This window comes from Schistocerca piceifrons, chromosome X, assembly GCF_021461385.2.
Source record: "Schistocerca piceifrons isolate TAMUIC-IGC-003096 chromosome X, iqSchPice1.1, whole genome shotgun sequence".
Lineage (NCBI taxonomy): Eukaryota > Metazoa > Arthropoda > Insecta > Orthoptera > Acrididae > Schistocerca > Schistocerca piceifrons.
The window spans coordinates 258,626,820-258,642,393 of NC_060149.1; the positions used below are offsets into that span (position 1 = coordinate 258,626,820).

Consider the following 15,574-nt stretch of genomic DNA (forward strand, 5'->3'; position numbering starts at 1 on the left):
TATTGACTAATAGTCCTCATGGATACAGGAAAATCGTTCTTGTGGATCAGAACTAGCACACTATTCTCATGAACTAATGAGTGCTATCAACAGGGGTTATCGAATTGATTTTGTATTTTTAGATTTCCAGAACGTTTTAGATACTGTTCCTCACAAACGTCTTGTAATCAAATTGCATGCCTATGGAGTATCATCTCAGTTGTGTGACTAGATTCATGAGTTCCTGTTGGGTAGGACACAGTTTGTCGTAATTGACAGAAAGCCATCAAGTAAAACAGAAGTAATATCTGACATTCCCCAAGGAAGTGTTATAGGCACTCTGCTGTTTCTTATCTACATAAGCAACATAGAAGACAATCTGAACAGCCCTCTTAGATTGCTCACAGGTAATGTTGTCATTTACCATCTTGCGAAGTCATCAGATCATCAATACCAACTCCAGAATGATTTGGACAAGATATCAGTATGGTGTAAAAAGTGGCAATAGACTGTAAATAATGAAAAGTGTGAAGTTACCCACTTTAGTACTAAAAGATATCTGCTAAATTTTGGTTAAACAATAAGTCACACAAAACTAAAGGCTGTTAATTCAGCTTAATACTTAGGGATTACAGCTACAAATAACTTCAGTTGGAATGATTACATACACAAAATTGTGGGTAAAGCAAACCAAAGACTGTAATTTATTGGTAGAAAACTTGGAAAATGCAACATATTGACTAAACAGATTGTGTACACTACTATTGTCTGCCGCCCCCCCCCCCCCCCCCCACCCCCCCCTGCTCCCCCCTCTGGAGTATTGCTGTGCATTGTGGGATCCGCATCAGACGGGACTGATGGAGGACATCAAAAAAGTTCAAAGAAAGGCAGCTCATTTTTGTATCATTGCAAAATAGGGGAGAGATGCACGAATTAGGATGACAGTCATTAAAACAAGTGTTTTTTCATTGCAGCAGAATCTTCTTGTGAAATTTCAATCACCAGCTTTCTCCTCTGAATGTGTAAATATTCTGATGACTCCTGCGTTCATAGCGAGAAATGATAATCACGATGAAATTAGAGAAGTCGGAGCTCACACGAAAATATTTAAGTGTTCATTTTTCCAGATTGCATTTAGAGTGTAATCATGTAGATGTAGATACATTCACATGATTATGAAAATGAGACTAATGCAGTTAGAGAGAGAATTTTTATGTGCTAAAATTTGTTGTTTGCAAATTTGTTGGAAGGTTGTTGATAACTCCTTCCATTGAACATGGAAATAATATTCTTCATACTGAGTTACTCAGGAAACATACTTAGTGCTGTGTGTGTAAATGTTTGCTTTGTGCTTGCAGACCTCAAGTTGTTACTGAATCTATTACTTGAAGGCCTATTATGTTCAATTATTTCTAACAATGATGGACTGTTTGAAGAATTTCTTGCTGATATAGAATGGAAGTTACATTCAAATAGAGGAAGCAGCTCATATGCCTAAATTTCCTGTCAGTAATTGACACGTCTTTCCTTCTAATTGTTCTCTTACTGGCATGTCTCTTATGCCTGTTAGTATGCTTCATGCTGCAATTTTAAATTTGATCGTTGACAAAAGATTTGCTGTATTATTGGCTTGATCTTGTCTTTTTTACTTAACTCATTGGCCAGGCATTGACAACAGTTTAAGACTTGATATTTGTTGAGAACTTCTTGTAGGATAGTTTTTGTTTACTGATTTGACAAGCACAAGCAACAATACATGGTCATCTTGCATTTGGATCTAATTAGTCTCTTAAATAGGTGTGTACAGCAAGAATAATGACTGATACATTGAAAATTATTCATGTTTCATAGTTCAATTTCACTTACATTTCAGTAAGGAAAATCCTCTGACAATTTTTTTATTACAGTCTATGCAACATAGTTACATGCTAACTGATTTCAGTAATTTCCTATTGAAATTTTAGTAGAAGTAAGATGATGTATTTTTTTTCCTTGCTGATATTTTTTCAATTTACAAATGTAACTGATGTACTTTAAAGGTGAAGAAGGCCAGGATGCAGGTGGTTTGTTGAGGGAGTGGTATGTTATTATATCACGGGAGATATTTAATCCAATGTATGCCTTATTTACAACTTCACCTGGAGATAGAGTAACCTACATGATAAACTCATCTTCTCATTGCAATCCCAACCATCTCTGCTACTTCAAGTTTGTTGGGCGTGTTATTGGTAAGTTCTGCAAATTATTTATATTGATTAATACTATTGATTCTTGCAAAATATAGTGATACCACTTACATAATTGCACACTGTTTTACAGGGCAGATGCCATCTTTGGACAATGAATAGTATGTCATAGTGCTGACATGAGTGTAATGCCTAAATAGCACTTAATGTGTGTAATATATTCACTTTCAACCAAATTAGCCACTGTGAACTCAATGGCACTTTCAAAATGGTCCCATGATATGAACATACCGTGTTGAAATTCCGTTTCAGTTTGTGTTCAAATTTACTGCAATACTTCAACTTAGAGTTCAGTTAGCCATGTAGTTGTAATTCCAGAAACATTTTACCAGCTAACTAATACACTTCTTTTGAGTTATATCATTTTTGTGTGCAACTAAGTTATTGAAAGTCTTATTTTACAGAAATTTTTGCTTATGTTTACATGCATTCACAGACCTTGAGTGCAATCTGTTCAAAAAATGCCGGAAATTTTTCTACACATACCCTTTACATATTGTGCATGATCTCGTTCAAAATACTCTCCTTCACAGTCAACAAACTGCTCATAATGCTGTTTCCAATTCTGAAAGCAGGCTTGGTATATCTCTTGCTGGATCGTGTGAAGCACCACCTGCAAATTTTCTTTTATCTTGTCTATCATTGCAAATCTTTGCCCTTTCAACAGGGTTTTCAACTTTGGAAATAAAAAAGTCTGCAGGGGCCAGGTCTGGAGAGTACAGAGGTTGGGGCAGCACAGTGATTTCATTTTTCGCGCAATGGTCGCACATAAACAGGGATGAATGTGCAGGTGAATTGTCACAATACAAGGACCAGGAATTGTCTTGCCACATTTCAGGCCGTTTCCTTCTCAGGATTTCGTGACATGATGCAACTGAAATGTTACATTCTTCTGCAACCTCTTGGTCAGTCAGTCTTCGATTGACGCTCACAGTTTCATTGATGTTCCTGACATGAGCATCATCGGTAGACATCTAGGGGCATTACGAACGAGGGTTGCCTTCAACTTACATCCGGCCATTTTGAAACTGTGTGAACTATTTGTAATGCTGAGTACAGCTTAAGCACTGATCACCGTAGGCTTCCTGCATCATTCAGTGGGTTTTCTCGAGTTTAGTGCAAAATTTAATGTAGATGCATTGCTCCTCTAGCTCTGCCATCTCGATATTTGCAAACTGTGTTCTACTCAGTACAGCACTAAACAATAACTACCAGACACACACAACAATAAAACTTCCACCAGTTACACAGTAAACACAGGCATGTACAGGGATGCTAACTGCCTTTTGTTCCAACACACCATTGGTGCAGAATTATGAATGTTCCAGAATTTTTTAAACAGACCTTGTATATGGAAATGGCCACAAATAGTTGTAAGTTGAAACCTTGTTGTAAGTGTACCTTTTTTTTCAGAGTAGCCATTATCATAGGTTAATTCTGAAGAATTTCGAATTGCATTTATACTGGGTTTACCAACTTGCAATAGTTAGGAAATTATGGTCAGAACATCATCTTTTAAGTTACATAGCCTGCATCTCTTGTTAGCCTGTATGCAATCTGTCCCAGACGTGGAATATTTGTTAGTTTACTAGCAGTATGTAGGATCTCCTTTTTGCTCCAGTTGTAAAAGTATTTAATCTCCAGGAAGGGTTTTGTACTGATTTCTAAGTGGTTGAAGGCTAAACTTGTTACCATTATTAATATCAGAAAATCAGCAGAAGAAAGAATAACACAAAACATTGCTGATAAATTTCTGATGTCTGTAGAGCTTACAATGGTAACATTCTTAGTTATTGACAAGTTTTTGAATAAAGTATGTTTTAATTGTTTTTACCTCTAGACATTTCTAAGGCAAACCACAAAAAATGCCCTGCACAACAGGCATGGCATGTGGGGAATAGTATCATCCTAGCTCATCGAACTGTTTTGCAGAGCAATCTACACATCAGGGGGCGAGAAATTGCTATCCAGACCCAACCCAAACGTGTAGGCTGCTCTGCTCAGTAGGAATGTTGCAGTAGTATCAGCTTGGCTTATTGTTCTGCATAACAGGCTTGTTGTTCTGGTTGTATTGGCCTGCTTCATCAAGCTGTTGTGGAGGAAGGCTGAGGTGGATAGAGGACTGGATAGATAGAGAGAGAGAGAGAGAGAGAGAGAGAGAGAGAGAGAGAGAGAGAGAGAGAGAGAGAGAGAGGGGGGGGGGGGGCAGCAAGGGATGGATAGGAGAGATAGGGGCAGGAGGGGGTTGGCAGAGTGAGGGGAAAGGGAAGAAGGGGTGGGACAGAGAGAAAGGAAGGTGATGGATAGGATAGGGCACAGGGGCAGGAGGAGATGAATAGAAAGGTGGGGTAGGAGGAGATGGATGACTGGGGGGGGGGGGGGGGAAGAGAGAGAGAGAGAGAGAGAGAGAGAGAGAGAGAGAGAGAGAGAGAGAGAGAGAGAGGTATGTGTAAATGAGAAGCAGTTAAGCGGCTGATCTGAGTTTTACTACCATTTTGTCTCTTTGCATATTATTTCCTTGTCTGTACTGCAGCTGTCATTCTTAATCTGTGTATCACTTTCTTAATTTTTCAGCAAAGGCCATTTATGACAACAAACTTCTTGAATGTTATTTCACAAGATCTTTCTACAAACATATCCTTGGAATTCCTGTTAAATACACGGATATGGAAAGTGAGGACTATACCTTTTATCAAGGTTTGGTTTATTTAATGGAAAACCACATCAGTTCATTAGGTTATGATCTCACCTTCAGTGCTGAGGTAAGTTGATATATCGTATTTCCTTGCTACATTATACTGAAAGAAAAGTAGTTCTTATATGATACTATATATACGAGGGTATGTTGAAAAGTAGTTCCTCTGAAATTTTTCATATGAAAAACTTAAAGCTGTTTAAATATAACAAACTTTATTAACATTCTACATCTTTATTCTCCATATCTACATATTTATTTCCAAAAATAGTCACCCTAGTAATGAACACATTTCTACCAATGAGAGTAGTGTGTTGATACCATCACTGTAGAATGTTTGACTTTTTTGACGGACACACAATCTCACCTGTGCTTGCACCACCTTTGTACATTATTGCACCTTGCACATTATCAAAGTGAAGTCCTTAGTTTTGGAAATCAGATGAGGTCAGGCTGGGACTGTGTGGAGGATGATCAATGGCAGTGAACCCAAGGCATCAGATTTTTGCAGATGTCATAGCATTTGCGTGTTTACTCTGGCTTTGTCTTGCTGAGGGAGAGGGTGCTCCATGTGTGGATGAACACTTAGAATTTCCAACTTGATTACAGCTACTGTTTGTCATGCATAGACATAGTTAAGTTACACACTGCCATGTTATACACTGAAATTTGGAGCCTTCGGGTGGCAAAGGGCTGCAAGTATGTAGACATGAATATTAAAGATGTAGAATGTTAATAATGTTCGTTTCATTTAAAAAGCTTTTTACATAAAAAATTAAGACATTTCTTTTCAGAATGCCCTTGTAGATCTTCCTTGATTTATAAGGTTAACTAATGCACGAGTCCATAACAGTGTTGTGTTGTAAACATTTCAGATTATTACTTTTATTTTCTGTTTTTCTCAACTTGTCAATTAATTTACTGTATTCATAATCTTTTTTCTTTCTTTCTTTCTTTCTTTCCTGTGTAGTTCTGCTAGTACACAAATTTTATCAAACAGTTTATTTTCCTTGCCTCTAACGCTCTCTGTGGCAGCAGTATAAAGATGTTTGTAGAAAGATGGTTTTGCGGTGTGACATAAAATTTAGATTGAACATGCAGCAATTTAGCAGATGGTGTAACTACTGGGTATTAACAAAATTATGGATTGTATTTGTGAGGGAACTACTGCTCCCCCACCACCACCACTTTCCATGCCTCCTTTAAAGAACAAGTAGTAAAGGTAACAACTTGGTGTGTAACTGAGGGACTGACTGTGGTGCCCTTCTTCAGAGCTAAACTACTACAGACACCCCCCCCCCCCCCCCTCCCATTCCCTGTACTGCCACTCACCTCTTTGCATAATTAGATCAAAAATGCTGGCAGTATTTTCTAACAAGATGAAGTTTGATGATGAAGTAAATTCTTTGTCACATATCTGTGAGAATAAATATAAAACAGGATTCTTATTTTTGTTCCAGCATTGGAGTGAATACTTAAAGCAAAATAAAATCAAAGTTTTTAATTCTGTAAGATAGGCAACAGTACACATTGTAACGTGGCATTAGATTCTTCATTCTCTAGATCCACTGCAAAAATATTCTCAAGCATTTGGAACACATCATTAAAACAATAATATAGAATATATTGCTGTACATCTAAATTGTAACTCCAGGAGAGATAGCAAATAATGTGATATTATTTATGGTGCACATACAATATCTTAGGAAGAATATACTACAGAATTTTTAGGTGATTGGATGGTATACAGGGTACAAAATTTAGTACACATAGTTGCTGCCTGTTGCATCAAAAATGGCTTGAACCTATTTGGGAATAGCATGAGCTTGGCTGGGAGATAATGGTCATAATGCTTCAACTCAATACCAGAGTTAATCAGTCATGATGGCTGGTGAGTGGTAGTGTGCCAGTCTCCTGGTATTGCATGATCAGCTGTTGTCATCAGGTGAGAAGTCCAGAGAGTGCCCTGATGAGGGTTAAAGTTTAACATCCTGTGTATCAAGGTAGGTAAAGACAGCAAAGGCAACACATGGCATTATATGACTTAGTTGAAAGATAAAATTAAAGAGGGTGTAGCCACATCAGAATTGTGGTGGTTAGTGTCCAAATTGCTGTCTGTGCCAACCAGAGATGATGATGATGATGATGATGATGATGATGAAGATGTGTACCCAGTGGCTCCTTACAGTTGGGCCTGTATGGTGACAACAAATGCAATCTTATATTTGTCTTTCTCCTTGGAGTCTCTACACATGGATACATCCTTGTGATGCTGTACACAGAACAGGTACTCGTTTGGAAAGATGACTTTGTGTCACACCTGTATCTAGTGTTCTGATCAGCCATACAGCTGTTGGCATGGCCCTTTTTGCTGTTATGCTAAGGGAGGTGAAACAGTGATCACTGTGCTGATTGTCCACGATGCTCTAGAGGTCATCACACTAGTCCTGTGGACCTGTTGAGATGCTGCATGGCACTTTTTTGGGTCCTCCTGAACACAGATTCCTAACTTGCATGACAATTATAGGACACTCATCAGTGTGAGCAGCAATATTGTAAAACAATGAAACACAGTCTCACTAGGCCATAGTTCTCTGTTGTCAAATTATGGCGGGCTGTTGGACATTTCTCCTTCTTACATGAGGTTTAGTAAGATCTTTTCACAATTAGACCTGCTGCATAATCTTTCTAATACACAGAATGTAGATGGCATTACTTCCACCTACTTTATGCTGTAGTGATGAAATTCTAATTATATTCAAGCAAGCAGTACACTTCATGCAAAGTAGACATTTATTGCATGCCACCTTCATGGTATCGCAATGTTTGTGGCCAGTGGTATACATGTACATATTTACAACAGAACTGATTTGATACTGTTATATTCAGTGATGTAGAAAAGGCAAAAAATTTATTTTTTCATTTTCACTTTAATTAAAAATCTTACCACAAAGATTTAAATGTATACATACTAAATTTAAAAAAATATTCCTATGCAATTTTAGGCAACCATTGTCAGAACATAAAGTTTAGAGTTGATGATGTTTATTATTATTATTATTATTATTGCATAAACAGGGACTTCACAAGAGAGTGCAGGGTTTAATTCCTGATCTGTCCTAAGATTTTTGCCTCTTACCAGTTGTTTGAGATCTGGAATGAAGCTGAATATGTAAAGACACTAAGTCCACAATAACTTCCTGTATAATGTAGTTCCAAAGCTTGGAGGAAGGCAGAGGCGTAACATCTACTATGAGCCTACTATGAGCCTACTATAATAAAGCACTGTTGTGTTCAAATCAATTTAAGGTGTGATGACAGCTTTACAATTACCTCTGTCTACCTTAGACATAACAGTAACCATATAAAAGAACCAATTCTCACTTTCCATTTACAGAAAACCACCAGTATAGACATTTAATATTCGACAGAATGAGAAACATTCAGTGCTGCTAACCTCGGCATTTAGCGCCGATAAGCTCTTCGAGAAACGTTCAGTAATAAGATGATTACTACAGGCTGAAACCAAATAGCACATAACAACAACTTGTATAGTATTAAACCACTGATAACAACAAGATTCATGTCAAACCACCAACAAGAAACACATATATGTTAATATGATACTATAAAATTGAGGGCATAATACAAGCAATGGAATGGAAAAATTACCATGTGCGATGCAGAAGAAGCACTGAGCAATGGTTCCACAGAAACAGAAACGCAAACACTTTACATCCACCACCTCAACTTACAAACTGCAGCGGACATAGTCATTATCAACTGATAGCCTCAGAACTTTCTTCTTTTTGGGCACAAATTGTGAACATTGTAACCATCATTTGCTTCTTAGTGCTGGCATCTTAATATTGCCAGGCATCGTAACTTGCACCTCCCACCAAGCAAGGTGGCACATAAGACTCTGGATTCGCATTTGGAAGGACAGCAATTCAAATATACATTTCAATGGACTACCTAAGTTGCTTGAGGCAAACGCCGGAATGAGTCCTTCGCAAAGAATGTGGCTGAATTCCTTCTCCAGTATAGACTTCATAGCAAAGAATACCTTGACAATTCTTGTTATTCTTGAACGTATTTGTTATGTGATGAACATGAAGTACAGAAGACCACAGAAAGAGAAGACACACAGACATCAGTCATTTCACAAAAGGTGAAGGCGTTGTCACATCTGTAACAGTTCCTGTTTCTTTGTTTAGTGAGAAAACAATTCAGCTCATATCATCAAACCTTTACTGTATGTGGTGTCATATTCAGGTCTATCTGTCCTTCATTTTCATATTAATACTTCAATGTAAACTGTACAAATATTATGTCTGTAACCATGAAATGACTCACCAGTACGTACACACACATTCTAACCACCCTTCTAGAGTGTAAAGCACACTAAGTATGTGAGATATAGTAATGTTGCAGGATGAAATTTAATGCTTAAAAACTATATCATTGTTAAACCATTACATAAGTATGGGAGTCCAGCAGCATTACACAAAAGAAAACCTAAAATTACATTTTCTGGTTGTGAGCAACCAAGCAGAAGCAAAACTCTCCTTTCTTTTATAAACTATGTGAAAGACTGTAGGGCAATGTTATTGGAAAGAAAAAAGAACATAATATTGTAAAAGTAATATAAGAGTGTGTGGATCTAAGAAGGATGCATCAATAGGTATATTCAATGAACAAAAACGAAATTGTCACTCAAACAAAAAGCCCACCTGGAATTGAACAACAGTGATATGAAATAGTTTTTGGCTATTTAAAATTTCAATACCCACTACCAACTATTAACCGTGATTAAATTCATGGACCATTATGATACACTTGTCAATAATGTATTCTCTTTCACTATTGACAAATGACAATGCTGGGGCAACTTTTTCATTCTGTGACTCTAGGAATAGCGTGGTTTTTAGGTGATGAACTCATCAAGCCATTGGAATGCATTTTTGTCTGGAAAGGAATTCCCCTGAAGGTTTTTTGATAGAGTGTGGAAAAAGTGAAAATCTCGGCACAAAAATCGGGTGAATAAGGTGGGCATGGAATCACTCCCCAACCTAACTCCTGTACTGTATTTTTTGTCAGCCTAGCAGAATTTGTGCAGGGGTTATTGTGGAATAGTATCACATCATGCAGGCTTGCTGTTCATTGTTCTTGGATTGCATGTCCAAGACGTCTCAGTTGTTGACAATGGATCTCAGCAGTGATGTTTGAACATCAGGGAAACCACACCATCATTGTTCCACCAGATGCATAACAGTATCTTTTGTGGATGTGTGCAGGTCCGAATGGGGAGTTGCTGCTTTGTTTGAATGCAGCCATATTTTTTTTTTCCTCATTTTTAACATAGAGACCATTTCTAATCACCAGTAACAATACAAGATAGCAATGGTCAGTACTGTTCATGATGAGCAAGCAGAGATGTGTGTCTGGCCACCAGCCACCTGTTGATTTTTGTGATTTTGACTTAGAGCATGCAGTACCCACACACCAGATTTTTTTTTTTTAAGAACTTCCTTGTTGCATGCAAATGTAGCAAGATGGTGGAATGATCAGTTTGTCACATTTGCTAGTTCTCGAGTACACTGATGGGGATCATTGTGGATTAATGTGTTTAAACGATCTTCCTCAAACCTCAAAAGTCTTCCTGAACATGGAAAATCACTAATGTTAAAGTGTTCCTCCTTAAATCAAGAAAACCTACTTTTTGCCATGCTCTGTCCAGTGGCATTATCCCCATACATGACAAAAATGTTTCTGGCTGCCTCCGTTGCTGTCAAAACTTAGTTCAACTTAAACAGAAGAATGCGTGAAATGTTCAAATTTCTCCACTTGGCAATCTATTTTCTATCATTCACAGTGCCACTCACCCCCCTGCGGGTCCGGGGATTAGAATAGGCCCGAGGTATTCCTGCCTGTCGTAAGAGGCGACTAGAAGGAGTCCATCCCCCTCACGGGGGTATTTAGCGCCTGCGTCCGGAGACGGACAGTTCCACAACCTATAATCGTGGTCTTTTTGGTTTTTCACTTCTCGTTTCTTCCTTCCTTTTGTTGGTTCCTTTCTTTGCTCTTCTCCACCTCACTGTCTTCCTTACTCTTTCCCTTGACTTCTCCTTGCCTTCTCATTGCCTTTTTCTCCTTGCCTTCTCATTGCCTTTTTCTCCTTGCCTTCTCATTGCCTTTTTCTCCTTGCCTTCTCATTGCCTTTTTCTCCTTGCCTTCTCATTGCCTTTTTCTCCTTGCCTTCTCATTGCCTTTTTCTCCTTGCCTTCTCATTGCCTTTTTCTCCTTGCCTTCTCATTGCCTTTTTCTCCTTGCCTTCTCATTGCCTTTTTCTCCTTGCCTTCTCATTGCCTTCTTCTCCTTGCCTTCTCTGGTCTCCGCCTTGGCGTTTGAGACAGTCTGTCCTCTTTCTCCCTCTCTCTCTTCTTTTTCCTCTTCTTCCTTCCTCCCTGTGCGTGCCTGAAGGCCGACCCACGCGTTCGCACGCGTAGCCGGTGACGGGGTAACGCGTAAGTCCCCGCCCTGGGTAGACATGTAAGGCACGCGCGTACCCCCTGGTAAAGGCCAGGCCCGGGGAGGGGTGATTGCCTGAGCTGATACCTTCAGACCATGCCGATTGGTCCCTCCGTCTGTTTCTCGGGAGGTGTGACCTGAGGTGTAAACATTCACCTAAGGCGGGAGTGCCCTCTGAGAGGGTCCCCACAAGGAAGGAGCGCGCCATCGGAGACGCTGGCAATCATGGGGGATTCCTCCGCAATGGATTCTACTCCATCTCTCTCGACTTCGACCCAAAAACGGAAACGTGACCAGCCAACAGTGACAAAAGTACTACCGCCTGCCCCACAGTTCCTCGTAGTTTCTCGATCTGAGGACGGAAACGATTTTTCCTCTGTCAACCCTTTCTTTATTCAGAAGGGCGTAGATGCCATAGCCGGATCTGTCAAATCTTGTACCAGGTTGCGTAACGGTACCTTATTACTAGAAACTGAGAGTGCCTTTCAGGCACAAAAACTGCTTCGTGCCACACTCCTGTACACGTTCCCTGTCCGGGTGGAGGCCCACCGAACTTTGAATTCGTCTCGTGGTGTAGTCTATACTAGCTCCCTCGACGGATTGACTGACGAGGAGCTTCAATCTTTCCTCGCTGAACAGGGCGTGACGGCTGTCCATCGGGTCATGAAAAAGGTCAACAATGACCTTGTACCGACCCGGACACTTTTCTTGACCTTCGATAGTGTTAAGCTGCCATCGCGCATCAAGGCGGGCTACGAGGTTATTTCTGTTCGCCCCTATGTCCCGACACCTACGCGCTGCTACCAGTGTCAGCGTTTCAATCACACTCGACAGTCTTGTTCCAATGCAGCTAAATGTGTCACTTGTGGCAGGGATACCCATGAGGGTGACTGTCCACCTCCGTCTCCTCGTTGTGTGAACTGTCAGGGTGACCACGCCGCATCCTCCCGCGACTGTCCTGTCTATAAGGAAGAACGCTGTATCCAAGAAATTCGGGTCAAAGAGAAAGTGTCCACCTCGGCTGCTCGCAAGCTATTGGCTAGTAGGAAGCCCACGCTGCTCCCAGCGGGGAAATACAGTACTGTCCTCGCCTCTCCTCGGACTACGCGGGAGGTAGCAACCCAGACTTGCGATCTGACCTTCAGCACCACGGTCGTCCGTTCGGCCAGTGCTAAGATCGCGCGGTCGACGTCTCCTCTTCCTCCCATCACCCCACAGACACCAGCCCCTTCCTCAGCTTCTGCTAAGTCGAAGACCCCGAAGTCAGATGCACGGGCCTTCAAGAAGGAACCATCCCGTGCAGACTTCCTCCGTCCCTCGACCTCCCAGCCTTCGACTGGTACTTCCACCAAACGTCCTTCCAAAAAGGCGCATAGGAAGCACAGTTCTCCTTCTCCGCCACGGCGCATTTCTTCTCCTGCGCCAGCCAGCGGTTGCCGCCCAGGCCGTCATTCGTTTCGCCTGGCCGCACCGCTGGTAGCCGTACATCTGGCCGTTCACCGGCGGAGGAAGCTCCCCCTCCCGGCCATCCTCCCGAGATGGCCGATGACCCTATAGACCCCATGGACGATGACTGTCCGCCTACTGATAGCGGCGGCAGTGCTCACTTGAAGCCAGGCCCTAAGCGGCCTTCGAGGTGACCCCTTCTCTCATCTTCCTTTTCTTACGATGGCACTTATTCACTGGAATATTCGCAGCATTCGCTCCAACTGAGAGGACTTGAAGTTGCTGCTCCGCTTGCATCGTCCGCTCGTCGTAGCCCTCCAGGAAACGAAGCTCCGCCCATGCAATCAAATTGCCTTGGCACACTACACCTCTGTGCGTTTTGACCTACCCCCTGTGGTAGGTATCCCAGCTCATGGAGGGGTTATGTTGCTGGTCCGGGATGATGTTTACTACGATCCCATCATGTTGCACACCGGCCTGCAGGCAGTTGCCATCCGCATTACTCTCCCCACTTTTACGTTTTCCTTTTGTACCGTTTACACTCCATCGTCATCTGCCGTTACCAGGGCAGACATGATGCAACTTATTGCTCAGCTACCTGCACCATTTTTGTTAACTGGAGACTTCAATGCCCACCATCCCCTTTGGGGCTCTCCAGCATCCTGCCCGAGGGGCTCCTTGTTAGCAGACCTTTTCAACCAGCTCAATCTTGTCTGCCTCAATACTGGCACCCCTACTTTTCTTTCGGACACATCTCACACCTATTCCCTTTTAGACCTCTCTATATGTACTCCCCAACTTGCACGCCGGTTTGAGTGGTATGCACTTGCTGATACATATTCGAGCGACCACTTCCCATGTGTTATCCATCTCCTGCAGCATACTCCCTCTCCGTGCTCCTCTAGTTGGACCATCTCCAAGGCAGACTGGGGGCTCTTCTCTTCCAGGGCGGCCTTTCAGGATCAAACCTTCCCAAGCTGCGATCGTCAGGTCGCACACCTCACGGAAGTCATTCTCGCTGCTGCTGAATATTCCATCCCTCACACTACTTCTTCTCCACGTCGCGTACCGGTCCCCTGGTGGACCGCAGCATGTAGAGATGCTTTACATGCTCGTCGACGTGCTTTACGCACCTTTAAACGCCACCCTACAGTGGCGAATTGTATTAATTATAAACGATTACGTGCTCAGTGTCGTCGTATTATTAAAGAAAGCAAGAAAGCCAGCTGGGCTGCTTTCACAAGCACCTTCAAGAGTTTTACTCCTTCTTCTGTTGTCTGGGGTAGCCTGCGCCGGCTATCTGGCACTAAGGTCCACTCCCCAGTTTCTGGCTTGAAGGTCGCGAATGAAGTCCTTGTGGCCCCTGAGGCTGTCTCCAATGCCTTCAGCCGCTTTTTCGCAGAGGTTTCGAGCTCCGCTCATTACCACCCTGCCTTCCTCCCCCGCAAACAGGCAGAGGAGGCTAGGCCACCTGACTTCCGCTCCTCGAATTGTGAACGTTATAATGCCCCATTCACCATGCGGGAACTCGAAACCGCACTTGGCCGATCACGGTCCTCCGCTCCAGGGCCTGATTCTATTCATATTCAGATGCTGAAGAACCTTTCTCCTGCGGGTAAAGGTTTTCTTCTTCGTACATACAATCGCATCTGGATTGAGGGACATGTTCCCGCATGCTGGCGCGAATCTATTGTTGTCCCGATTCCTAAGCCGGGGAAGGACAAGCACTTGCCTTCCAGTTATCGACCTATCTCGCTTACCAGCTGTGTCTGTAAAGTGATGGAGCGAATGGTTAACTCTCGATTGGTTTGGCTGCTCGAGTCTCGACGCCTACTTACCAATGTACAATGTGGATTTCGTAGGCGCCGCTCTGCTGTTGACCATCTGGTTACCTTGTCGACCTTCATTATGAATAACTTCTTGCGGAAGCGCCCGACCGCGGCTGTGTTCTTTGTTTTGGAGAAGGCTTACGACACCTGTTGGAGGGCGAGCATTCTCCGCACCATGCATACATGGGGCCTTCGCGGTCGCCTCCCTCTTTTTATTCGTTCCTTTTTAATGGATCGACAGTACAGGATACGTGTGGGTTCTGTCCTGTCCGACACATTTCGCCAGGAGAATGGGGTGCCACAGGGCTCGGTTTTGAGCGTCGCTCTCTTCGCTATCGCGATCAATCCAATAATGGATTGCCTCCCAGCTGATGTATCAGGCTCCCTTTTTGTGGACGATTTTACCATCTAGTGCAGCGCGCAGTGTACACGTGTCCTGGAGCGCTGTCTTCAGCGTTCTCTTGACCGTCTTTACTCCTGGAGTGTCGCCAATGGCTTCCGTTTTTCTGCCGAGAAGACGGTCTGTATTAACTTCTGGCGCTACAAAGAGTTTCTCCCACCGTCCTTACAACTCGGTCCCGTTGCTCTCCCAATCGTGGAGACAACCAAATTTTTAGGCCTTACCTTTGACAGGAAACTTAGCTGGTCTCCACATGTGTCATATTTGGCCGCCCGTTGTACCCATTCTTTAAATGTCCTCCGTGTTCTCAGTGGTATGTCGTGGGGAGCGGATCGAACCGTCCTACTTCGTCTATATCGGTCGATCGTCCGCTCCAAGCTGGATTATGGGAGCTTCGTATACTCCTCTGCACGGCCATCCATCTTACGCCGCCTCAACTCCATACAAC

General features: G+C 42.4%; 1 protein-coding gene across 1 annotated transcript in view; it reads left to right on the forward strand.

Moving 5' to 3' along the window:
• Positions 1-15,574, forward strand: part of LOC124723129 (E3 ubiquitin-protein ligase HUWE1) — a 360,906-nt gene that overhangs the window by 325,363 nt on the left and 19,969 nt on the right. Inside the window, exons 54-55 of the mRNA XM_047248317.1 lie at positions 2,019-2,207; positions 4,800-4,987. Coding sequence (XP_047104273.1) covers positions 2,019-2,207; positions 4,800-4,987 — 377 coding nt within the window. The remainder of the gene's footprint in view (positions 1-2,018; positions 2,208-4,799; positions 4,988-15,574) is intronic.